Genomic DNA, 27,198 nt, shown 5'->3' on the forward strand with positions numbered 1-27,198 from the left:
TAAAGATTTATTTTGACAGGTAGAGTTACAGACATTAAGAGGAAGAGACACAGAGAAACGTCTTCCTTCCGTTGGTTCACCCCCCAAATGGCTGCTACAGCCAGTGCGCCGTGCCGATCTGAAGCCAGGAGCCAGGTGCTTCCTCCCGGTCTCCCATGCAGGTGCAGGCGCCCAAGCACTTGGGCCATCCTCCACTGCCTTCCCGGGCCACAGCAGAGAGCTGGCCTGGAAGAGGAGCAACCGGGACTAGAACCCGGCGCCCATATGGGATTCCGGCACCGCAGGCAGAGGATTAGCAAAGTAGCCATGGCACTGCCCCTACAGATTCATTTTTAAAGATTTATTTGTTTGAAAGGCAGAGTTATAGAGAGGGAAAGACAGAGAGAAATCTTCCATCTGCTGGTTCACTCCCAGGATTGTTGCATAGGCCATAGCTGAGCCAGGAGCCAGGAACTTCATCCAGGTCTCCCATGTGGGTGCAGGGGCCCACACACTTGGGCCATCTTCTGCTGCTTTCCCAGGTGTATTAGCAGGAAACTAGATAGGAAGTGGAGCAGCTGGGACTCAAACCAGCACTGATATAGGATGCTAGCGCTGCAGGCAGTGGTTTAACCTGCTGCACCACAGCGCCAGCCCTCCAGATTAATTTGGAGCCTTAAACAATGTAAAATATAAGAAGCTACAGGAATTGTTTAAAATTCTATGGTTGGGGCAGGTGTTTAGCATGAAGACTGACACTGCTTGAGATGCCTGCATCCCATATGGAAGTGCCTGGCTTCGAGTCCCAGCTCTGTCCCAAGTGCAGCTTCAGATGATGGCTCACATACTTGGGTTCCTAAGGTAAAGAAAGTTATTTTAAAAATGTACACATGTGCATCAACTAACAAACGCAATCATGTTAGTTGAATGACTACTGTCATCCTGCATACGGCCCAACTTCATGCATGCTGAAGCCTCTGGGAGGCCCACCCTGAAGAATACGTCATTTGGGCCCTTTTGCTGGCTGGCTTCCCATTGGGCCAGATGAACCCACCCAGCAGGAAGAACACGCAGAGTACTTCTCTCCCCCACTCCCTCCCGCTTCCGTGCCCTGTCCCCGGCCCGGGAATGACAGCTCCCACAGAGCCCCTCCTCCACAGTTCCAGCTGTCACTGGGATCTCCCTCCTCCCTTTGCCCTTCCGCCCTCAGGAGCTAATGGCTCCCCACCGACATAAATCTCTGGCTACCTGCACCTTCCTTATTCGCTCCCTAAACCCTGCTCACATCTCTGTTAATAATCCCTTGATTGAGGTCCCTGTATTTGAACTGCTTGAGATGAGTTGTTTTGCTGCCAGGCCTCCGACTGATGTCAGAGACAGCCACATCTGCGTCTCATCAGCTCAAAGCGCCAGCCACGGCCTCGCCACCACCGGCAGCAGGGAGACAGCCGGGTCCCACGCCGTCTCGAAGGCGGAGCCTGCGGGTTCCAGGCAGGGCAAGCCGGCCCTTCCTTCCTGCCCTCATCTTCCCACAGGCCCTGGCCCTGCCGCAGGTTCTCGTAGAGCGGTTCCGCGTGGGCTGCCCGCAGTCTGACATCAGGATGGAAGAATACAGAGGCCGCAGAGGCTCGGCGTTTTCTGGAATCCAATGATTCTGCTGATCTGCCGGCGGTGGGCAGTGGCTCTTTCGGGTTCAGGATGCTTAAATCACTTCTTTGTTCTTTCTGCTGGGTGGCAGGGCACCACTGGGAATCTGGGGGAAGGGTGGGCTGGGGCAGGCAGTGGGGGGTGAGGGGCTTGTTTTTATCTTTCGCTTTGTTCCAGAGGAGTCAGACCTACGTCCTTGGAAGAAGGCCAAGGCTGCTCCGGGTTTTTCTCTCGCAGTAGGTCCACCGCGGACCCCCTCTGCCCCTCAGCCTTTGCAAACCACCTCCCCCTCTCGCTGCAGCACGCTGTCCAGTCTGAGAAACCCAAGGCCTCCCCTCCTCTTTGGCACGTTCCTCCCTCCAGCTTCAGAGCTGCAACCGTCACTCCGTGGACTTCTTCGCTGCCCACTCATTGTCCGTTTATGCACGCCTGAAGGCTATCCACACAGTGATCAAAGACCTGCCCTTCCCTCCAGGCCCTCACAGTCCCGTGGGGAGGGGAGCGCAAGTAAACAGACCTCTTGGACTCCATCCCCCCCCCACCCTCACCCTGCCCTGGGTGGCAGGAGCAGGAGGTGGTCCCTGCTGGGCTCTGCCCGCTGACCGTGAGCATTCTAGGGCAAGGATCAGGTTCACAGCTAGTCTATTTTCCACACCTCAGGGGAAATGTGCCCCATAAATAAGTAACAACACCTGAGTTTCTACGCAAATAAGTCCAGCTCTGCCCTCCAAACAGCCAGTCCACGTCTCCTCTAGACTTTTTTTCCCTCCAACTTCCACCCTCTGCACTATATTTACACTATGCTACTCGTTTGTCACAATCTGTCATTACTGATAAGACAAGTAGCCTGCAACAGAAGCGACAGTTTAAAGGATCCTTCCCTGGTCTCTCTGAGCCTGGGCCAATGGCTAGCCAGGCTCAGCATCATGCAAAAAGCAAAACAAGAAAACCCGCTATAGAGAATAGCAACCGGGCCAGGCAAATCCATTTAGATTTAGAAAAAGGCAGGGGGTCAGCAGCAGGAACCCTCTGTCCCTGCAGTGTGCTCCCAACACCACACCGTCACCTCCCCTCATACCAGGCCTGGCAGACAGGATGGGATGCTGAGAACTTTCTGGTTCCAATTCAGACTAGCTTCCAAAACGCCATGGGAGTGTAAAACTGCACTCCCCCAAACGCTTCAGACGACGCCATAACGCACCCCACATGTCGCATGTCGTATCTGGGAAAGACAGCACAGAGACAGTCTGTGTGGCTGCGATAGGAGGGGAAGACTAAAGAGAAAATCTGTCGTCTTTTTTGTTCCCGGTCTCCTTTTGTGGCAATCCTTCAGATCGACATACTGAGTGTTGGAGTACTGGAGATGACTTAGTCCAAAGGCCTCTCCCGTCTGAGGGAGCTAATACAGGAGACAGGCCTCGACCCAGGCCCCACAGCCTGCGCCGGAGCTAAGCCAGGCTGTAGTCCTGCATCCTGTTGGCTTCTCCACTGCCCTGGGAATTCAGCCACAAGGTATCTGCAGAGGACCGAGGGCGACCATGTGGCCACCAAGGGAGTAATGGAAAAATTTCAAAGAGGAAGAAATCTGCTTGACATTTAATTTACCATCTAGACTGGCTGTCACGAGACCGTGAGTCTACCCGATGAGAATTGAAGGAAATAAGGGGGAGGAAGAAAAGGAGGGAGGAAGGGAGGAAGGAATACATTCAGAACAAATAGAGTCTGTGACTTCGCATTTACTCCATGTACTAGGTTGGCAAAGGGTTGGATGAAAACGAGGGAGAGTGAAATATGTTCCCAGAGGAGGGAAAGCGCTTCTGTGTAACTAAGTAAAGGGTGAAGGCAGGAGAGGCTGCTCGTGGTGGAAGCTAGGACATTACCCCAGGTCCACTTCCATGCATCCGGGGTTTTACTCCTCCACATGGCAGGAAAGCTGCTGGAAGGAGAGCCTGGGCCCTCAGTCCTCTGGGGGGAGCGTGCTGGGGCTGGAGGGAACTGCCCCATCGTCATGCCTTCTTCCAGTGGCATCACCCACAGGAGTATAAAGGCCTGGCCGCAGTGCCCCAACTGTGCACACCTCAGAGGAGCCTCCCAGCTCCCAAGGATTCCAAGTGATCAGCTGCGTCAGAGGGTGACTTCTCCCTCCACACAACCCTGCTTCCCTCCCTTCCCTTCCACAGTGTTGATGCCAACAGCACTCCCTAAGAAACATGACAACAAATCCTCTCCATGTCGGTTTTGGAAGTTTAACTCCTAGTGGCCGAGCCCCTCTGAGGGCAGACCGTAGAGCTCTACCCACTTAATCTGGTTGGGTAACTCACACCTGTGAAAGAACATGACCCCAGCCCTTGAGAGGATAAAGTCAGGTGTCACCTCACTGCCCACCACAGGCGTTTATTAGACCATCCAAGCACCACAGCAAAGGCCATTCCCTCCCTGCTTCAGCCAGTCGGCCAGCATTTCTTAAAGACCTTTCAGAAGACTCCAGAACCACCCTAGGCACAGCCCCACTTATACAGCTGATAAACCTTAACCATCAACCACATTCCCCTGGAGGCAAGTGTTTGGCTCAGTGGTTAAGACCCTAGTTAAGATGCTTCCCATCCCACGCCAGAGTGCCTGGGTTCAATACCTGGCTCCACTCCTGACTCCAACTTCCTGCCAATGTGCACCCTGGATGTCGTGCTGATGGCTCAAGTGACTGGCTTCCTGTCACCTATGTGGGAGATGTGGATTACATTTCCTGTAGTGCTTTAAGATTTATTTTATTTATTTGAAAGTCAGAGTTAGAGCGAGGGTGAAAAATTAGAGAAAGATCTTCCATCCACTGGAAGACTTTCCAAATGGTTGCAACAGCAAGAACCAGCAGCTTCCTCTGGGTCTCCCACAATGAGTGCAGTGGCCCAAGCATGCGTGCCATCCTCTGCTGCTTTCCCAAGTGCACCAGCAGTTGGCTGAATCAGATGTGGAGCAGCCGGGACTTGAACCGTTGCCCATATGGGATGCCAGAGCCGCAGATGGTGGCTTAACCCACTGTACCATGGCACTGGCCCTGTGGATTATATTTCTAGACCCTGGCTACAGTGCAGTCAAGGTCTTTTGCAGGCATTTGAAAAGTGAACCAGCAGTTGAGAGCTTTCCATTTCTGTGTCCCTCAAATTTAAAAAGAAAAATAAGTGCCCTTGCAGTCCTGGCAAGTCCTTGTTAATTTTTGTTGTTGTTGTTACCTCTAGCAGAGGTAGGAAATGTTCATGAGGTTCAGTGATGCTTTGTGATTCATTCTTCAAGGTGAATGATCCAATTTTGCATGAGCTTTTCTGCAAAAGGTTATGTTTTCAATCCTCTCGTCATCACTGTGGCTTTCTAGAAAGGGTACAAAAGAGCCCTTTTCACATCTTGGTTTGAACATTGGTCAGTGCAGTGGCTGTGTCAGTTCCTCACCTAGTAGACCCACATTTAGCATCCTCTGTGGCAAACAACATCCAGCGCAGTAACAAGTGCATCCGAGGCCACCAAGAACACTTCTCTTGGTTTCCGCTCTGCCTCCCCACAGCCTGCACCCAGCTCCCGCACTGAGATGACAGGAAAGGATCCCGAGGCAGGGAAAAGAGAGGACGCCATACCCAGAGAGAGGGAGGGGGCAGGGCTGTCAGCAGGGCCTCCCAGGCTCCCTCCTACAGCTCTGTGTTCTGTGGGGGTCTGTGAGCTGGCAGGTCTGGTTAGAGCTCAGAGCTCATACTTGGGGGTGCTGTCTTTCGCATATGACAGAAATCTGAGCACACTGGTTACTTCTTTGTTGCCGAGAATCTGCTAGATATTTAGATTTCTGGGATGTAAGTTGAACGTGAGATAAGCTCTGTTTCCCTATATTTAAGTTCATCATGCTTTCTAAGAAGATCTGCATAGTAAATCATGATTTATGCAGGAGAAAGAAAGAAAGGAGTGGAGTGGGTGTGTCTGTGTGTGTGTGTGTTGGGGTGCTCTTTGCATCTACTGGATAAGAGACCAGAATGTGGCTAAACAGCTTAAGGCGACACAGAACAGCCTCAAATCACCAATAACGGGCCCAAAACGTCAACAGTACAGAGATTGAGAAACCCTGACTTACAAATTCTGTGTCCTCCTAAACATTTTACCTCTTCAGGAAGCTTCAGGCATTGTTGTTTGTCCTCTAAACATTCAACTGGCCTGAAAAAAAGGAGAAGCTGCCTGACAGGCAGGCTCGTCGCCTGGCTTTTGATGGAGCTACAGAAATAGACAAGAACTGAGACCCCAATTGCGAGGTTACAGGCAGCTTGGCCTTGCCTCCCAGGTTCCCTCCTACAGCCCTGTGTTCTGTGGGGGTCTGTGAGCTGGCAGGTCTGGTTAGAAAACATGCAATGTGAGGTCAGCGCTATGGCGCAGTGGGTTAACACCCTGGCCTAAAGTGCCAAATGGGCACCTGTTCGAGTCCCAGCTGCTCCTCTTCCAATCCAGCTCTCTGCTATGGCCTGGGAAAGCAGTAGAAGATGGCCCAAGTCCTTGGGCCCCTGTGCCTGTGTGGGAGACCTGGAAGAAGCTCCTGGCTCCTGGCTTCAGATTGGCACAGCTCCGGCCATTGCGGCCATCTGGGGAGTGAACCAGCGGATTGAAGACACATCTCTCTCTCTCTCTCTCTCTGCCTTTCCTTCTCTCTCTGTGTAACTCTGACTTTCAAATAAATAAATCTTTAAAAACACACACGCACACACACACACAATGCTCAGAATTACTTCTCAGATCAGGGTCTTATTCAGAGGCACAAACAGATGTCTCTTGCTTTTAACTCTGTCATAATTCATTTGCCCATGTTGAATCCTACAAGCTGAGAAAGTTGATATCCTCTTCAATGAGTTTTGAAACCATCACAAAGATTTTGGAAAAGAGACTCTCTATAATCTGGCAGTAAGTTGACCAGCCTGAGATATTTTTGTCTGTATATTGTAGTTTCCTAAAGACCAAAGTGTGAATACCAAATTTTTTCAAAGCTACAGTTTAGGCATCAGCAAAAATTTTTCTGTAGCCTATACTTAAGCCCAAAGTGCACCAACAGAAAAGTCAGCCAAGCCATGACAAGTGGGGCAGGCCGCCAACAGTGTGGGATCCTTGCAATATGGCCTCTGAAAGACATCTTATGTCTAGGAAGGAAAGCCCTTCTCACTGCTTTCATCCCTGCAACTGAAAAGCTCAAACAAGTGCTAGAATTTTTAAAATGTTATAAAGGCCAGCACTGTGGCGTAGCAGGTGAGGCAGCCGCCTGCAGTGCCGGCATCCCAAGTGGGCACCGGTTCGAGACCTAGCTGCTCCACTTCCAATCCAGCTCTCTGCTGTGGCCCAGGAAAGCAGTAGAAGATGGCTCAAGTCCTTGGGCCCCTGCGCCTGCGTGGGAGACCCGGAGGAAGCTCCTGTCTTTGGATCAGTGCAGCTCCAGCCAATGCAGCCATCTGGGGAGTGAACAAGTGGATGGAAGACCTCTCTCTCTCTTTCTTTCTGCCTCTCCTTCTTTCTCTGTAACTCTGACTTTCAAGTAAATAAATAAGTCTTTTTAAAAATGTTATAATGTAGAAGGATTTTTTCCTTAAAGGGTCATATTCCTGGGGATACACACCTCTCAAGAATGGCTCTGGAGCTGCCCAAGTCTTAACATCTATAATGCCGTATTCAAAACTATGACCAGCCACAAAATGACCAGAGAAAAACAATTCAAATTGCTGTCTTGCTGGTATCTCTGCTGCCATCTACTGAGTGAAATTGGTACTACATCCTAGTAAATGCATACAAGCAAAGAAAATTCTTTGTCCTGCTATGATTCTTCCATTTTACCTCTTAACATATTGTATTAACAATCGTTTGTGTTTAACTTTTACTTCCTGTTCAGCAAGTAACCACAAGATATATAGGATGTCTCATTTGCCATCTAGAAGGTAATCAGGAAATGGTTGTTGAATTAAGTAATTTTGGATGTTGCATGGGCCTTAATAAAAAGAACATCTTAGGAATCTTTCATACGGACTCCTCTTTCAACACCAGGAAGCTACCATAATTATAACGGGTAATGGCAACAAGTTTATCTTTTTTAATCTCTTAGAACAGCTACTTCTCCACATTGCCTTATTTAACCAAGATGAGTAAATTTCGTAACCGTCCCCATCAGCAAATCACTGTCTCGGACAGAAATCGTCTGTTCTTCAATTCTTTGGCTCGTGTAGAGTAAAGCTGATTCATGTTTACTGTGAGGGCCTTTATACACTCAAAGGCAGCACTGTGGTTGTGCTTTTGTTTTCTTCCAAAGCTGAGCGACCTTTCTACTCTTCTGTCTTCATTATTAATACGTGCTTAAAATTTATAATAGTTTTCTTGATGTGCAGTCTCAGAACTACCTCCACTGCTCTCACTAACATTTAGGCACAAACGAATATAATAAGTATCTGTGGTGCCTGCTGTTGCCCCACGCGTAGGCATATCTTGCACCAGGCAGTCCTACCATTTACCAGGCAGATACATTCGCAGTTGGTGATTCATTCCCAGAAAGATGTCTTCAAATTGACTGCTTCAATGGTATTATGATTTATAAAATTCCACTTATAAAATGTTCATTTGTGAGCAATTTTTCATGAATTACATGTCACAGAGTAAAAGCTGCTATAATCTTACTAATGTCGGATTGATGTATCATTTGACCTTAATGTATGTGCCTTTTTCTGGTGATAGGAACTCCTCATAATCTCTCATTCCTTCCAGATATGGTCCGCACAGAGCCCATCTCCTACGCTGAAGACCACCATGTTTATGTGAGACCTGGAAAGGCACTCTCAGAGGGTAGAGGAAACTTTCATATAAGAGAATATTTATACATACAAACAGCCTAAAGGAGTTTTCTCCATCTTTAGAGAGAACCACTTGAGCAAGAGACTAGATGGAACAACCTTGACAGGCAGTCCCCTGTTCTGTGCCCTCAGGAAGACAAGCAAAGTCATTCTGGTGCCAGAATGAGGACCTGCCTCCGTTCTGCAGACTGGAAGGCCACTGGTGACCCACTGATGTTTGTCCCCCTCCTTACCATCGTAGTATCACCACAACCTGTCTCTGGGTGCTCAGTAACTTATCAGCATAAATGCTCACTTAGGGAGGCTGAGTAAGAATACCATGGAGACTTTTCAGACTGATTTATAACCTGTTTGCTTATCAATCAAAGGAATTGGTCAAAGCCTGCAGTTCAAACATCTATAACCGTTAACATATAAATGCCTAGCTCTTTAAGAAACTTGGCCAAGATTTTGCATAATTCAGCTCCACTGGTGGAGGCTGCTTCCAAAAATGTATATTCTCATACTGAGTCTGTGCTTTTAAAACGTGTGCTTGTAAGTTGTGAGGGAAGAGTTCCCGGAGAAAACGAATGATGGTTTTGTTTTAGGCATCTCCATCTATGTACAATGAAGAGCTGGAGTGTCTTGGTCTGTTTTGTGCAGCGAGAACAGAATACCTCCTGCATGATAACTAAGAAAAAATCAGAAATGTGCTGGCTCACTGTACTAGAGGCTGAGAAATCCAAGCTCAAGGTGCCAGCACCTGGCACAGGCCTTCTTCCTGCATAACCGGTGGACGGCATCACAAGGCTGCAGGACTCAGAGCAAGAAAGGGCCCGAAAGTGTCCGCGGAGGAACAGCCCACCTCGGGGACAACAAATTCACTCCCTTGGCAATGGCATTAATCCATTCATGAGGGCAGTGCTCCAGGATCCAAATACTTCCTGTTAGTCCACACCTCCCAGTATGCTGAACTGGGGGATCAAGCGCCTACCACATGAACTTTGGGGGACACATTCAAAGCATAACGGAGAGTGACATGCACTTTATGTTAAACCCAAATTTAACTAAAGCTACTATATTACCTTTTTGACCAAACCCAAGAAAACAAGGTAACAGAATACAACCCATGCAATCGCTCCTTGGATGAAAAAGATAGGTTCTCCTTAGCGGCCTTAACACACTGATCCCCATGAGATCTTGAAAGAGGGGCCTGCACTCTGTGCAGGATTGAAAATGCTTGGTGCTGACTATGGCTGCAGGCAGAACAGCGTGATAATGGCAGCCCCCCACAGCACAAAGGGATTCCCACCAAAAGGTAACTGACAGAAATAAGGATCCATGTAGAGAAATCTTTAAAATGCACTCTTCTGAAAAACGTTATACTGCTTCTTACCCATCTTTATAGAAATAGCATTGGGGAAGGATACTGATGGATTAATTCTTTTAAAAATATTTATTTTACTTGAAAGACAGAGAAACAGAGATCTTCCACCTGCTAGCTAACTCTTCAAATGCCTGTGATACCAGGGTCTGGGCCAAGCAGAAGCCAGGAATTCAATCTGGATCTCCCATGTGGGTGCAAGTGACTCAACCACTTGAGCCGTAACCTGCTGCCTCTGGGTACACAGCAGCAGGAAGCTGGACAGGGAGCAGAGCCGGCTCAAACCCAGGCACTCTCGTGAGGGATACAGGCGTCCCAGGTAGAGTCTTAACTGCCATCACCACATGCCTATCACCTAGAGTAATTCTTAATGTGGAAGAAGGTGTCAAAATTACATGAATCTTTCTACACACAGATTATATCTGTGCTGCCTTTCAAGTTTCTCTGCATTAGAAATTACAATGGCCTCCATATTGCATTGGCAATACACATATTAGCTATACTAGCTATTGTCCCTTTTGTTACCAGTATATCAATAGATGAGGTACTCTGTAGCTCTTTCTGAGAAAGCATGATAATTGCACGAGAAAGCAGGATAATTCTTTACTTCTTTTATCCACTAAAAAAAAAAAAGCTTCATTTAAAATTGATGAAACAAGAAATTAAATTTGGCCTCCTGAGTTTAGAACCAAGCTATCAAATTGATGGCCTACAGGTTAAATTTGCTCTGTAGATACAGTCTGTTTGGCCCACAAAGTACTATGAAAGACTGCTCACATCAAATCTACATTTCCATCTTCTGAGAGGATAACACAAGTCTATAGTCCAACTTTATAAAAACTGTTGGCATTTGCCAAAACCGCCGCTGTTGAAAAGTCCTCAGATCCCCCTGTATCTAAATGTGATCCATTCCACTCATTTACAGTAGTCCCTGACCCCTACAGGTACTTCTGAGTGACCTTTTGTTTGGAGTCTAAGAACAGAACATCAAGGAGAGAATACAGATTCCCAAGATAGAGAGAGTGCCTAGAGATAGCTGATGAAAAAAAGAAAGACAATATTCCATGAATAATAGTATCTTCATTATATAGTGAATATATATATATATTAAAACTTATTTATGTATTGGAAAGACAGAGTTATTACAGAGAGAGAGGAAAAGATACACACAGAGAGAAAGAGAAATCTTCCATCCATTGGGTCACCCATTCATTGGGTCACTCTCTAAATGGCCATAGTGGTTGGGCTGGGCCAGGCCAAAGCTAGGAGCCTGGAATCCATCTGGGTCTCCTATGTGGGTGGCAGAGGTCCAAGCACTTGGGCCATCTTTTGTTGCCTTCCTAGGAGCATTAGCAGGGAGCTAGATGGAAAGTGGAGCAGCTGGGACTTCAACTGGCACTCATATAATGCCAGCACCTTGAATACATATTTTTTAAATTCTGAACATAATAGCAGTGGGCATTTGGCTCAGCAGGTAAGACGTGGCTTGGGATGTCTGCATTCCATATAGGAGTGCTGGGCTTCAAGTACTGTCTCTATTCTGATTTCAGCTTCATACTAATGTGCATCCTGAGAAGCAACAGGCAAAGGATTACGTTCTAGGGAGAGGGAGAGGGAGAGGGAGAGGGAGAGGGAGAGGGAGAGGGAGAGGGAGAGGGAGAGGGAGAGGGAGAGGGAGAGGGAGAGGGAGACCTTTGGGAGACCAAGATGGAGATCCAGGCTCCTGGCTTTGGCCTAGCCCAGCCCTGGCTGCTGCAGGTATTTAGGGATTGAACTAGCAGGTAGAAAAGCTGTCTGTCTGGTTCTTGCCTTTCAAATAAATAAAAAGAAAAGAAAAAGGCCGGCGCCGTGGCTTAACAGGCTAATCCTCTGCCTTGAGGTGCCGGCACACCAGGTTCTATCCCGGTTGTCCCTCTTCCAGGCCAGCTCTCTGTTATGGCCCGGGAGTGCAGTGGAGGATGGCCCAAGTGCTTGGGCCCTGCACCTGCATGGGAGACCAGGAGAAGCACCTGGCTCCTGGCTTCGGATCAGCGCGATGAGCTGACCGGCCATTGGAGGGTGAACCAACGGCAAAAAGGAAGACCTTTCTCTCTGTCTCTCTCTCTCTCACTATCCACTCTGCCTGTCAAAAAAAAAAAGAAAGAAAGAAAGAAAGAAAAAGAAAAGAAAAAAGGACACAGCCAATTATATCTACGAATTGATAACTCTGTATGTTCAGTAGTGCTACATGGCTTTAATATGGTCAAATGCTGTTTTTTCCCAAGAAGAAATGAAAGACATTTATGAGATTATGAAAGGCAAAAAGTTAAAAACAAAAAAGTTGGGCATTTAATCTAGTAATTAAGATACCTTTGTTCTATCATCAGATACCTAGCTCTAATCCCTGACTCCAACTAATGCATATCCTAGGAGGCAGTGATAATGGTTCAGGTAGTTGGGTTCCTTCCACCATGTGGGAGGTTCAGACAGAGTCCCCAGCTCCTGGCTTGTTGCAGACATTCAGGGAGTGAACCAGTGGTCTGGTACTCCTGTCTCTCTGCTTCTCAAATAAATGGAAACAAAACACCAACAGACTTATACTTTGATTTTTTATACTTTAGCAACTCAACAAAATTTCAATCACATAAAAAGTAGGAATTTTTCATCTTTTAAAAAAGTGCTTGGTGGGGCTGGCACTGTGGAGTAGTGGGTAAAGCCACCGCCTGTGGTGCTGGCATCCCATATGGGTGCCAGTTCGAGACCCGGCTGCTCCACTTCCAATCCAGCTCTCTGCAATGGCCTGGGAAGGCAGTAAAAGATGGCCCAAGTCTTTGGGCTCCTGCACCCACGTGGGAGACCTGGAAGAAGCTCCTGGCTCCTGGCTCCTGGCTCCTGGTTTCACATTGGTGCAGCTCCAGCCATTGAGGCCATCCAGGGAATAAACCAGTGGATGGAAGACCTACCTCTCTTTCTCTCTCTCTCTCTCTCCCTCTCTCTCTCTCTGCCTCTCCTCTCTTTGTGACTTTCAAGTAAAATAAATAAATCTTTTTTTAAAAAAAAGTGGTGGGGCCGGTGCTGTGGCGCAGTGGGTTAATGTCCTGGCCTGAAGCGCCGGCATCCCATATGGGTGCCGGTTCTAGTCCCGGCTGCTCTTCTTCCAATCCAGCTCTCTCCTATGGCCTGGGAAAGCAATAGAAGATGGCCCAAGTGCTTGGTTCCCTGTACCCACGTGGGAGATCTGGAAGAAGCTCCTGGCTCCTGGCTGCCAATCGGCACAGCTCTGGCCATTGTGGCCATCCGGGGAGTGAAACAGTGGATGGAAGACCTCTCTCTCTCTCTCTCTCTCTGCCTCTCCTCTCTCTGTGTAACTCTGACTTTCAAATAAATAATAATAATAAATAAATAATTATAAATCAAATAAATAATAATAAAAAGTGACACAGTGGATTAAACTGCCATCTGCAATGGCAGTGCCTGCATCCCACATGGGTGCCAGTTGGAGTCCTAGGTGCTCTACTTCCAATCCAGCCCCCTGCTAATGTGCCTGGGAAAGCAGCAGAAGAGGCCCCAATTACGTAGGCTCCTGCCACCCATGTGGGAGATCCAGATGAAGCTCTGGCTCCTGGATCCTGGCTTCAGTCTGGCCCAGCACTGGCTGTTGTGGCCACTTTGTGAAAAAACCAGTGAGTTCTATACTTACAATTTGTACATTTTTCAGAATGTGTGCTATCAATGTATATGTGTATGTTTATATATCAATGGTATTTACCAAAAAAAAAAAGTGAAGAAAAAGTAAAGATAATTCATGAGACTGGCATTAACTGTGAAAGATATCAGATCCAGCTCAGTATTTATTCATTTGTAACTGTTAATTGGGCATTGATTCTGAGCCCAGTACTATGTTTGACTTTTTGTGCTAATATAACTACCATAATGGGTTCAGTGGGGTCAGTTATGTCCTCTCAAAATTCATATGTACTTCCAGTAGCTCAGAATTTGCCCTTGAGAGAGGAGATAGTGTCTTTATAAAGGTAACCAAGTTAAAATAACTGGTGTACTTCTGAGAAGGAATTTAGACACAGAAACTCATAAAAGGAAGATGATGTTAAGAGACATAGAGGAGACAGCCATATAGAAGCCAAAAAGAGAAATCTGGAATAGATTCCTCCCCCGGTGCCCTCAGAAGGAATCAACCATGCTGACATCTGGATCTAAGACTTCCTGGCTCCAGTAGTGCAAGACAGTACATTTTTATTTTCTTAAGCCATTCAGTTGATAGTATTCCCCTATGGTAGCCACAGCAAATTAATACAGTAAGCCTCCCCCACTCACCACATCCTCAGAATGTTGCCCTTCCTATATAAAGGGCAAGCTGGCCTGATTAAGGAAGTCAGGGAAGGCCTCCCTGAAGAAGCCTGAACTAAGCTGAGATCTGAAATAAAAAGGCAGGGCCAGGACTCCTAGGTAGGAGAAGCAGCCTAAATATGCCCTTATCAAAAGGACAGAAAGAAGGCCAGTGTCTAGTTCAAAGAAAGGTAGGCACACCGGAAGAGATGAGGCAAGAGGCAACTGGAACCCTGCCAATGCAGGGTTTTGGAGACTATGCTAAGGATTTTGGACTTCATCTCAAAGTGCACCGGGATGAATCAAACAGCTTGTGCCTCCTAACATGAAGTATGCAAAATACTCAGCACCACCTGTGAGGTATCCTTGCTAAAACAGTTACACCGAAATCTAGTGTAGCAAACAGGAGAAAGGCTAACAAGTTAAATACTACTACAAGGAGAATCAGACAAATCCAGAATGTGGGACATTCTCAGTGACAACCCAGCCAGTTCAAGCCCTCAGAGGTGGGGGGTGGCAGGGGGAGAAAGAATGATGAGCTAAATTAAAAAAAAAAAAAAAAAGCCATATAAATGTTGTTTAGATCTTGAATGGAACAACTCATTTGTAAGCATTTGTAAACTGGAATATGAACTGAATTTTAGAAGTTACTAAGGGATTACTGCTAGTAATTTAAATACATATGCTGTGCCTTCCCACTAAAGTTGTAATCTTGACAGCAGAAAACTGTATGAGAATGTTATTCAAGTATATGTAGTTGACGCTGACATTGAATCTTAGGATTTCAAATCTAAGCAGAAGGTCAAGAAGCGCTAGGAAACAATTTGCACCAATTCAGAATTACTGAACTCAGAGCTGGAATCGCCTAGTCCTTAAACACAAGGAAAAGGACACAAAAGCAGCAGCCGGTCTGGAATGCAGATTCTGTGCGAGGCCCAGCGTACACCTGTTCAGAGCAGCTCGCAGGGAGGTTCTCATGGTTGCCAAGTCCTGCGTAGCTCACAACTCAATTCTTTCTCCTTCCCCACTTGATTGTTCTGTTCCTCCTCTTCCTCCCCACTCCATTTTCCACCTCCAGGCATTTTAATTTATATTCACTCAACAACGTTCACTGTCCTTGAAAAAGCTGACAAAAGTAAAATGCTAACTGAGAAATAATGAGTGGAGGAAAAACAATTTAAAACCAAGGCAAAATTAACAGAACACGACAGCTGCTGTTGCAGCTTTCCCCAGATTCATATACCTGCTTCAGCCTTCTAGCTTTCATGGTCACGTCTTTTTCGCTACGCTCTGTCAGAGAACACATGGTAGCTTTCCATCAATCACACAGCTCTCAAAGAATAAAAAGATTTTAAGCCACTGGTAGATAAAGAACCAATGCTGCTGAAATATCCTCTCTCTCTGTCCCTATCTTCATCTATTTTTTTAAAAGATTTATTTATTTATTGGAAAAGCAGAGTTAGAGAGAGAGGGAGAGGGAAAGTGAGAGGGAGAAGGAGAGAGAGAGAGAGATCTTTTATCTACTGGTTCATTCCCCAGAAGGCCACAATACCTGGTGCTGGGCCAGGCTGAAGCCAGGAGCCAGGAGCTTCTTCTGGGTCTCCCACAAGGGTGCAGGGTTAATCCATCTTCAGCTGCTAGCATCTTCAGGCACACTAGCTGGGAGCTGGATTGGAAGTGGAGCAGCCGGACTTGAACCTGTGCTCATATGGGATGCCAGCACTGCAGGCCACTGCTAAACTCACTGTTCCACAGCGTCAACTCTTCATCTGTTCTTTTCAAAACTCACAGCTGATGTAAAGACCAGAGTTCAAAATATTATGAGTCACTACAAGTCCTTTTAGTAATATATTGGTTTTTAAACTTGTGTATGTATCATTTTAGTAAAAATACTTAGGTTTCAGGAAACTGAATTGTAATTAGTCAGTATATTGTTTACTACTCTGAGTATATGGAAAAATTTCAAACAGCCAATGTACTTCTGAATTTATAAAATAAGCCAGGCAACTATAACATGAGCATGAACAAACAGCTTACATATGCAATAAGTTATACTAACATATCATACTCCCAAAAAGGATAATCCTATAATACAAATAGACAGAAACACAGGATTTAGTAAGCATAAACTAAGTAGAGAAATCCGTGTTTGTGGAATCTATCACATGGAAACAATAGCTCATATCTGTGAAGTTCCACCTATAATGTTACACATTTACACTATACATATATTGTCATTAATCCTCACACCACACAAAGGGGAGGTATCATTGCCCATATTTTACAAAAGAATAACAGGTAGGGCCAAAATTGTAATACAAAGGGCTGGCGCTGTGGCGTAGCAGGTAAAGTTGCCATCTGCAGTGCCAGCATCCCATACGGGCATTTGGTTCAAGTCACAGCTGCTCCACTTCTGATTCAGCTACCTATTGTGGCCTGGGAAAGCAGTAGAAGATGTTCTAAGTCCTTGGGCCCCTGCATCTGCGTGGGAGACCCAGAAGAAGCTCCTGGCTCGGTCTGGCTTATCTCTGGCCATTGTAGCTATTTGGGGAGTGAACCAGTGGATGGAAAACTTCACTTTCTCTGTCTCTGCCTCTCTGAAACTCTGCCTTTCAAAAAAAAAAAAAAAAAAGTAATACAAGGCTGTCTGACTCCAAGTTCACATTCTTTCTACTAGAAAATAAAAAGCAGCATGCAGGGGCTGGTACTGTGGAGCAGTGGGTGAGGCCACCACCTGCAATGCTGGTATCCCATGTGAGTGTCCACTATGTCCCAGCTGCTCCATTTCCGAACCAGCTCCCTGATAATGGCCTGGGAAATGCAGCGGAAGATGGCCTAAATGTTTGGGCCCCTGCCACCCATGTGGGGGATCTGGATGAAGCTCTTGGCTCCTGGCTGCAGCCATTTGGGGAGTGAAACAGTAGATGGAAGACCCCCTCTCTCTGACTTAAAAATATATAAGTGAATCTTTTTAAAAAATCAATCTGAAGTTAGAAGGACTTGTGCTCTTTCCTCTTCCTCTATGTAGCAGTAGCTCATTGTTACCATATGCATGGTCAAGGTTGTCCTACGGTTGGTATGCTCTGGTGTGGTGTAAGGGCTGAAAGCTGTTCTGATTATTTAGCTACCTGCTCAGCTTGATTGGTACCCATGCCATACTGATTATTCAATATTTTTAGTACCATATATGCCCATGGCAAAGATCTCTGAACTTTCAATACTTATTTGAACAATTTAAATCATACAAAATCACTTCCTATGATACATTTTCTCTTTTTTAAGATTTTCTCTTATTTATTTGAAAGGCAGAGTTACAGAAAGGCAGAGAGACAGAGAGAGAGGTCTTCTGTCGGCTGGTTCACTCCCCAGATAGCTGCAATGACTGGAGCTGTGCCAATCTGAAGCCAGGAGCCAGGAGCTTCTTCTGGGTCCCCCAGGCACGTGCAAGGGCCTGAGGACTTGGGCCATAGCAGAGAGCTGGATTGGAAGTGGAGCAGCCAGGACTTGAAACTGTGCCCATATGGGATGCCGGCAATATAGGCAGTGGCTTTACCTGCTATACCACAGCGCCGGCCCTTTGTATTATATTTTCAGTACCTACAGAAATCCCAAGTCTTTCTGTGCAAAAGTTGGTTGGTCTTACTAAATAAGAACATTCCCAAATTCTATGTAGAAACCTAATCTTTGTCATATTTATCTATGGCAAAGCATGGGGTATGTTTTTAAACCAGCAATTTAAAGTTACTACTATACTCTATAGGGTTTTGCTAGAGGATTCAACCTTGAAATGACATCCTGTTTTTCTTGTCAAGTCAGGTTTGTAGCACTTGATACTTAGGAAAACAGTCTGAAAGGATACTTCCCATAACTTCTTCAGTTTTTGCTATCAAATTAGATTATCAGAAAGGAATGTATCTGAACATTAGCTTAGGCATTTAGATAAAAATGCCTACCATGTTTTACACAGTTACATTCCTAGATTTTAGCAAGATTAAGTATAAGAAATGACCACATAGGGTAAAGGAATGTTTTCAAGGACAAATCTAAATGTCGTCAATGACAAAGTGTTATTTCTGAGATTTTCATACTCTAAATTTATTTAAAAGTGAGTTATGCCAAACCAGTTTGCCCAACCAACATACATAAAATGTTATACAAGCTCCCTCAACTGGTGAAGATACAGAACTACCAAAAAACATGTTCCATTAAATTGACTGTATCATCCTCTTCAGAAATTTCTGTCACTCCAGCCTGAGATCGAAGGATGGACATGATGTCATTACATAACTTGTCAAAGCCATTTTGTAAACATATATTTGCCATTGCTTGCCACGTTTCTAGAGAGCAAAAGGAATCACTTATCACAAGATGTTCAACAGCAGCTGAGGAGGAAAAATATGGTATTATAGTATGGTACTTACTTAGTAATCCACACATAGCAATTTTTCAAAAATAGAGACAAAATCTCAACTCAGTTACTATTCAACTCCCCCTGAATCCCCTACGTTTAATGATATAACATATGGACTGCTCAGTTCAACTCATAAGTACTCCAGTGTTAGCTCCTTCTCCTCCTCTATCATTTTAACCTCTTAATGTCTCAATTCAAATCTCTACCATCTTCACATTCCAACCCTTCCACTTACCTCCTTCTTGCTAAGGTAGCAAATGTTGCAGGCTATAAGGCAGAGAGCTCAGCAAGGGAAGAATGGAAGTATATTCTTATTCATAGAATCTATAAAACACCACCAGAAACTATCAAATAACTGAGAACCTAATTGTTAAGTTTTCATGACCTGTCAAACGCTGATGAATGCCTTAGTAGCGCTGACCCAAGGGCTTAAGAAATTCTGGCAGGGGCCGGCGCTGTAGCACAGTAGGTTAATGCCCTGGCATGAAGCGCCAGCATCCCATATGGATGCTGGTTTGATACTTGGCTGCTCCACTTCTGATCTAGCTCTCTGCTGTGGCCTGGGAGAGAAGTGGAAGATGGCCCAAGTCCTTGGGCACCTGCACTCACGTGGGAGACCCGGAAGAAGCTCCTGGCTCCTGGCTTTGGATCAGCACAGCTCCAGCCATTGCAGCCAATTGGGGAGTGAACCATCGGATGGAAGACCTCCCCCCACCCCGCCCCGCCTCTCCTCTCTCTGCCTCTCTTCTCTCTGTGTAACTCTTTCAAATAAATAAATCTCTAAAAAAAAAATAAATTCTGGCAAACCTCTATCTTATCTCTAAATGGAGACTTCTTAACGATGCAGTTCTAAAACAAACATTTTTCTACAGGAAATGAAATAATTTGTTTTTTAAAGAAACTTAATACTACTTACTTTTGAAAATCAATTATAGTAATACTTTAGGATCTAACAATTTATGAATCTCATTTCTTATTTATTAGCTATATTATTTGTGATACTCCACTGTCATCACTGTTATTTTTTATTTAGGACCATAATTATTTTACTATCAATATTCTAGTTGATATCTGTAATGATAATTTCAAAATATAAAATTATCTTAATAAATATGCTTTCAAGTAATCTGCCATTTGTTCTTTGACCTTAGACAGTTTAAAATCAAATTGTTGGTGCCGCTGTTGTGGTGTGGCAGGTAAAGCCACCGCCTGCAATGCTAGCATCTTATATGGGCACTGGTTCAGGTCTCCACATCTGATCTAGCTACCTGCAAATGGCCTGGAAAAAGTAGCGGAGGGTGGTCCAGGTGCTTGGGCCCCTGCTACCTACATGGGAGATCTGGAGAAGGCTCCTGGCTCCTGACTCCCCCTGTCCCATCCTGGGCCATTGCAGCCATCTGGGGAGTGAACCAGCAGATGAAAGATCTCTCTCTTTTTCTCTTTTTCTCTCTCCCTCTTTCTCTGTGTCTCTGACTTTCAAATAAATAAAGAAATCTTTTTTAAAAAATCAAGTTGTCTGCTCAAGTTCCTATATTAAGTTAATGAAGGAGGGAGTGAGATTTAATTTATTATTCTCAATCCCACTGCAATATTAGGTTAGAGTGAAGATTATATTTAAATATATGTATATTTGGTTTAGGAATTAAAATGTATGAAATTTCTAAATAACATTTTGATAAAATTTAAAATACACATTAAAAGACTCCTAAGTATACACATATATATATTAATATATGCAAAGTTTTGAGAACAGTATCAGTTATTATGATCAATGACATTCTCCCCCAGGCTCCATAAACTCTTCACCCATTTCTCTCAAGAAATATATACCAGGGGCTGGCATTGTGGAACAGCAGGTTATGCCTCCACATGGTGCTGGTTCAAGTCTTAGCTGCTCTGTTTCTGACCCAGCTGCTCGGGAAGGCAGAAGAAAATGGCCCAGGTACTAAGACTCTTGTTATCCATGTGGGACATCCAGATGGAGTTCCTGGCTCCTGGCTTTAGCCTGGGCCAGACCTGGTCCTTGTAGGCCATTTGCAGAGTGAATCAGTGGCTGGAAGATCTCTGCCTTTCTCTGTTGCTCTTTCAAGTAAATAAGCCTTTTTTTTAAAAAAGAAATTTATATTATTGTTAACAGACCATTATTGTCATGGTAATCGTTACATTTATAAACTCTAAAAGTTAACTCTAATTAAGAAAGAACTCTAAGGAAAATTTGAGTTACTGGTAAATAATCATCGTGAACCTTTCTCTAAATAACCCACTACTATTTCTTCCAAAACATTTTATCCTACTTACCTTTCCCACCTGCATTTATTTCTTGAAGTAGCTTAATCCCAACCTTTTTCATGTCTACAGAGAATAGATGAAGTACGGCAAGACAAAAAGATAAAGATGGTGGTTTCCCATTCCATTCTTTAGTGAGACATTGAATTAATTCAGTTTGGGGACATAATGTTATTAGCTGTATCAGGTCATCTGAAAGCAAAAATGGAAAACTATATCTCAACATCCTAAAATAAATCAACTAAAAACTGGGGCCAGCTAATATCTATATCTGTCAATCAATACTTCTTTTACCAATCCTTCCTATGCTGTCAACAACCCACTCCAACACAACAGTACTAGCCCCACTTTAAAAATAATTTACATTCAGTATAGCCAAAGCCAAAGGAAGACTACCCATAACAAAGAGTATTAGGAAAAAAATTGCCAAATAATCATCATGAAAAGAAATGTGACATAATGAAAAAGATATATGTTGCAATCAGGAAATCTAAGTTCTAATCTTACCTATACTACTCAGTCTTTTGAAACTCATTTTCACATCAGAAAAGTGCTAGAATTGGAGATAATTTCTAAGGTTCCATCTAATACTATATTCTGTTTGCTTATATCTTGCTACTGCTGTTTAGATCAAATTGTAATGAGCATGTTTTTCTATGCCTTGCACAAGAAAAACAGCTCAGTAATTTTCTTCCTAAAAATATTACATATTTAGGAATTCAAAACTGAAGAAGCCATTAGCTAATTCAAATATCTAGTGGTAATGGATTATGAATTTGCCAATATTTGGCTATTTTGTACCCCAATAAGAATAATGTCTATAGTTTAACTTATAGTTAACTACTGAGGTAATATAAAGCTACAATTATGATTTTAATCTTAAATTTCTACTTTGTGTTAACTTTCTATATTTTTTAAAGTTAAAATATCTTTCTTGTACCACAACAGAGGTAATTTGCACAATAATTTCTAAGAACATTCCAAGAACTACCATAAATATAATTAGCACTCTGAAGGTCAATACAAGGTGATCTGGTATCTATTAAAACACATATTTACTGTGCTGAGAACTTATATTAATTCACTGCATTTAATATTCATTATTAGTGAGATATTATTATTCTCATATTACAAGTAGGGAAACAGAATTGGAGAATTTTTCCCTGCATTTCTCTGAATTATACATATGATATAAAGCAGAACATTCCACCCTATCCCCAAAGTCTATGCCCTTCCTGAACTGCAGTGCTGCCTCTCCAAAATTTATATATGTGAAATACATAGGACATACACATATATTCACTATATTGTCTATACATGTATATGTTATATTTGCATATTGATGTGTATACATACATGATGTATATATTTGTGTTGGTGTGTATTTTATAGATCTAGAATAAGCTGGTTTCCAGATAGGTGGTTAGTATATTCACTTGTTTAACGATAATGGGGAAGCTAAGCAAGTAAATTATTTCAGTCTTTATTCTATACATAATTAATTAGAAAAAACCAAAAAGTTTGCTTCTAAACTATAAGTCATAATCATGCTTTTGGGACAAAATTTTTTTCAAGGATTTTTCTGGGTTGTTTTGGTTCTGGCTTTATTTTCTTAACTTATAAATGTAAAACTGATAGTGTAAGAGAGAATCCTTTTTCTGAAACTAGAAAGTATTAACAGACATAAGCTGTTCCCCAGGGCCAAGGATAATACCTTGGAAAGTTGTGGTTGTTTCTCATGAAAATGTTGAATAAGCAAAGTGATTTTTAAAATGCCATTGCTACCTTTTAATCTGAATTATTCCCAGGTTACATAATTTTCATCTTATGACATAGCACTAAATAAATTCTGAGGGCAAATATCAGGGTTCTAGGTATATAGAAGATTTATGACTTAAATATTAGATATATTTATTATAGAATATAATGCACTCTTAGAGGAACAAAATAGCATGATAGTCAATCATGTTTCTTTGCACTTACGTCAAGTGAATTTTGTAAAAAGTTCATATTTCATGCAATAAGAATTCCAAGAGTAATTAAAACGTATTTCATGTCTAAACACTAACATATTTTTTATATATGGAAAAGGAAGAATATTTAACACAGAAACTGAATCTTTAGGTAATAATAAAATATAAAATTCATTACACAAAGCTTAATTGAGTACTACTTACTATGCCAGATTCTATTCTGTTGCTGTGTAACTACAAGCAAATTACCTACCTCTCCGAGGAACATACACTTTTTTTTATCTATAAAACAGGGGAGGGCTGGCGCCATGGCTTAACAGGCTAATCCTCCGCCTTGCAGCGCCAGCACACAGGGTTCTAGTCCCAGTCGGGGCACCGGATTCTATCCCGGTTGCCCCTCTTCCAGGCCAGCTCTCTGCTATGGCCCGGGAAGGCAGTGGAGGATGGCCCAAGTGCTTGGGCCCTGCACCCGCATGGGAGACCAGGAGAAGCACCTGGCTCCTGGCTTCGGATCAGTGCGATGCGCCGTCCGCAGCGGCCATTGGAGGGTGAACCAACAGCAAAAGGAAGACCTTTCTCTCTGTCTCTCTCTCTCTCTCTCTCACTATCCACTCTGCCTGTCAAAAAAACAAAAACAAAACAAAACAAAACAGGGGTATGGGCCGGTGCTGTGGCACAGTGGGTTTACAGCCCTGGCATCCCATATGGGCACCAGTTCTAGTCCTGGCTGCTCCTCTTTGAACCAGTTCTCTGCTATGGCCTGGGAAAGCAGTAGAAGATGGCCCAAGTCCTTGGGCCCCTGCACCCACGTGGGAGACCTGGAAGAAGCTCCTGGCTTCAGATAGGCGCAGCTCTGGCCGTTGTTGCCATCTGGGGAGTGAACCATTGGTCGGAAGACCTCTCTCTGTCTCTACCTCTCTCTGTAACTCTGTCTTTCAAATAAATAAAATAAATCTTTAAAAAATAAAAAAGGGATAATATCAAAACCTACTTCATAGAGCCAACATGAGGAGTAAGTGCAATAATGCAGGTAAATAGCCTAGTTATTATTACAATAGTGGTTCAGCTGGTGCTGTGGCCCAGTGGGTTAACGTCTGGCCTGAAGTGCCGGCATGGGAGACCTGGAAGAAGCTCCTGGCTCCTGGCTTTGGATCAGTGCAGCTCCGCCGGTTGCGGCCATCTGGGGAGTGAACTATTGGACGGAAGACCTCTCTCTCTCTCTGCCTCTCCTCTCTCTGTGTAACTCTGACTTTCAAATAAAATAAATAAATCTTTAAAAAAAAAAATAGTGGTTCAGGCATGCTATTATTAAATGAACAAATTACTAACTTTAAAAAACACACAGGCCGGCGCCATGGCTTAACAGGCTAATCCTCCGCCTTGCGGCGCCGGCATACTGGGTTCTAGTCCCGGTTGGGGCGCCGGATTCTATCCCGGTTGCCCCTCTTTCAGGCCAGCTCTCTGCTATGGCAAAGGAAGGCAGTGGAGGATGGCCCAAGTGCTTGGGCCCTGCACCCGCATGGGAGACCAGGAGAAACACCTGGCTCCTGGCTTCGGATCAGCAAGATGCACCGGCCGCAGCAGCCATTGGAGGGTGAACCAACAGCAAAAAGGAAGACCTTTTTCTCTCTGTCTCTCTCTCTATCCACTCTGTAAAAAAAAAAAAAAAAAAAAAAAAAAAAAAAAGATAAAAGAAAAAATAAAAATAAAAATAAAAAACACACAGGGTGCCGGCGCTGTGGCACAGCAGTTCGAGACCTGGCTGCTCCTCTTCTTATCCAGCTCTCTGCTATGGCCTGGGAAAGCAGTGAAAGATGGCCCAAGTCCTTGGGCCCCTGCACCCATGAGGGAGACCTGGAAGAAGTTCCTGGCTCCTGGCTTCGGATCAGCGCAGCTCTGGCTGTTGCAGACAATTGGGGAGTGAACCATCAGATGGAAGATCTCTCTCTCTCTCTCTCTCTCTCTCTGCCTCTCCTCTCTCTGTGTAATTCTGACTTTCAAATAAATAAATAAATCTTTAAAAAAGAAGAAGAAGAAGAAGAAACACACAGAATCTAAATAAAGGTCAGGCCAGGCCAGTGTTCAAAAATGATCAGGTTCAATGGCTGTAAGAGATCCATTGCCCTGAAGCTGGCACCGTGGCTTAGCAAGTGAAGCTGCTGTGGCACTTGCCTCCCTCACAGGCACCAGCTTGAGTCCTGGCTGCTCTGCTTCTGATCCAGTTCCCTGCTAATGCACCTGGGAGAGCAGCAGAAGATGGCTCAAGTGCTTGGGCCCCTACACCAGGAGGAGGCTCCTGGCTCCTGACTTTGGCCTGGCCCAGTCTGGTTGATGTAGACATTTGGTGAGTGAACCAGCAGATAGATTTTTCTCTGTCTCTTCCTCTCCCTCTCTGTAACTCTGCCTTTTAAACAAATAACCCTTAAAAAAAAGGATTCATGTCCCTGGAAAAATGTGACCTAAAATTGTTATGTTTGGTTTGACTTTGCATATATATATATATTTTTTTTTACAGGCAGAGTGGATAGTGAGAGAGAGACAGAGAGAAAGGTCTTCCTTTTTGCCATTGGTTCACCCTCCAATGGCCGCTGCGGACGGCGCATCGCGCTGATCCGAAGCCAGGAGCCAGGTGCTTCTCCTGGTCTCCCATGCGGGTGCAGGGCCCAAGCACTTGGGCCATCCTCCACTGCCTTCCCGGGCCATAGCAGAGAGCTGGCCTGGAAGAGGGACAACTGGGATAGAATCCGGCGCCCCGACTGGGACTAGAACCCTGTGTGCTGGCGCCGCAAGGCGGAGGATTAGCCAGTTAAGCCACGGTGCCGGCCCAACTTTGCATATTCTTAAACTGAGATATACAGCCTGCAAATCAAGAATGGCACATCGGAGAGATGGGGAGGTGTCAGGGATGCCCGTGCATTGAGGTTGTTCTTTAAAGATCCTTATTTTATAAGATCCTTTATGTAGCATAGTCTAGCATATCCACTAAATTTATCTTGAAAATCGTATCTTTCCAGGACTATCCAGAAAGTACATAAAGTATTTAATAGCTAGCATGACAATCAACTCCAGCTTAATGATTTTCAAGAAAAATTACAAAAGACATCTTCTACATACATACACACATATACATAAACTGCTTTTATAACTTGCTTAAAATAATGTTTGTCTATTAGTCAGCCTTTTGATACTACAATGAAATCCCTGAGGCAGGCAACTACCTCACAGTGGTGGAAGTACAAGGTCCAAACAGCATGAGGAGGTTCCAGCAGGAGTCCCCTGGACTGCATCATCTCATGGCAAAGGGACCCATTTGGGTCTCTTTTCCTATCCTTATAAAGTTACCAGAATTCAGTCACGAGGGCCCCGCCTAGTGACCTAATCTAATATAACCACTTTCCAAAGGCCCTGCCTCTGCGCCATAGTCAGATTAAGCTTCTGCCCTCTTGATACCATTACCATAAGATCTGAGGATTAAATTTGTGCATGAGTCTGGGAACAAATAATCAAAATATGGCAGCCTGCTACTATGAGTGATCTTACAATTACAGTCTAGAATCTGAATATACACAATTAAGGAGGCTTTATACTTACCAGAAGTAAAGTCCTTGAATTGTATATATTCCATGGCCCTATGAACCTGACCCTGTTTACACAGGCAGAGTAGAACTTTCTTGTGCAGGTCACATTCACTGTAGATAATCTGAGCTAAAGCCAAGCACTTGGATTTGTTATAAGTATCCTGCTCTCCATAATCACAAATCACATCCCCAGCCTTCTCAGAGAATGTCAGCCTAGAACAGAAGAACAGCAAGGTACACATGAGAGAATTCTTGATGAGTGGCTAAGACTGAAATATTTGAAAACTCAGCACAGCAGAACCAGATTTTCCATGGCCTGTAAGAATTCCAAGTCAATAGGCAATTGTGATGTAAAGAGAAATTAAACATATTTGAGAGATTTAATAACAGGAACAACAAAAATCAGAATATCCCTTCAGGAGAAGACATTTTGGCAAAGCTGATCTCAAGTCTTTTTTTTTTTTTTTTTTTTTTAATCTACTAAGTTAAACCTCTCTTGAAAAGACTGGTAGGATTTAAAATTATAAGGTACACAAAAATTATTTTTTTCAAACAATAACACTTTTATTTATTTATTTATTTATTTATTATTTGACAGAGTTAGTGAGAGAGAGAGACAGAGAGAAAGGTCTTCCTTCCGTTGGTTCACTCCCCTAATGGCCACTACAGCCGGAACTATGCCAATCAGAAGCCAGGAAGCCAGGTGCCTCCTCCCGGTTTCCCTCGTGGGTACAGGCGCCCAAGCACTTGGGCCATCCTCCACTGCCTTCCTGGGCCACAGTAGAGAGCTGGA

The 27,198-nt window shown here is 44.2% G+C and overlaps 1 protein-coding gene across 4 annotated transcripts in view; it reads right to left on the reverse strand.

Annotated features, from left to right (window-relative positions):
• Positions 1-714: 714 nt before the first annotated feature.
• The window catches only part of CLHC1 (clathrin heavy chain linker domain containing 1), a 59,265-nt gene continuing 32,781 nt past the window's right edge, over positions 715-27,198 (reverse strand). Inside the window, exons 10-14 of one of the 4 annotated variants that reach the window (XR_009867800.1) lie at positions 26,419-26,618; positions 20,867-21,046; positions 18,347-18,539; positions 15,710-15,948; positions 715-835 (exon numbers count right to left, since the gene is read on the reverse strand). Coding sequence is in view for 2 of the 4 variants with exons in the window: in XM_062209449.1 (XP_062065433.1) it covers positions 18,343-18,539; positions 20,867-21,046; positions 26,419-26,618 (577 nt within the window). In the remaining 2 variants the exon portion in view is untranslated. Of the gene's footprint in view, positions 836-4,274; positions 4,990-15,709; positions 15,949-15,974; positions 18,540-20,866; positions 21,047-26,418; positions 26,619-27,198 lie in introns of those variants that run through there. The other 3 variants (XR_009867799.1, XM_062209449.1, XM_062209448.1) reach the window with 3 other exon arrangements.

This window comes from Lepus europaeus, chromosome 13 (assembly GCF_033115175.1).
Source record: "Lepus europaeus isolate LE1 chromosome 13, mLepTim1.pri, whole genome shotgun sequence".
NCBI classification, from domain to species: Eukaryota; Metazoa; Chordata; class Mammalia; order Lagomorpha; family Leporidae; genus Lepus; species Lepus europaeus.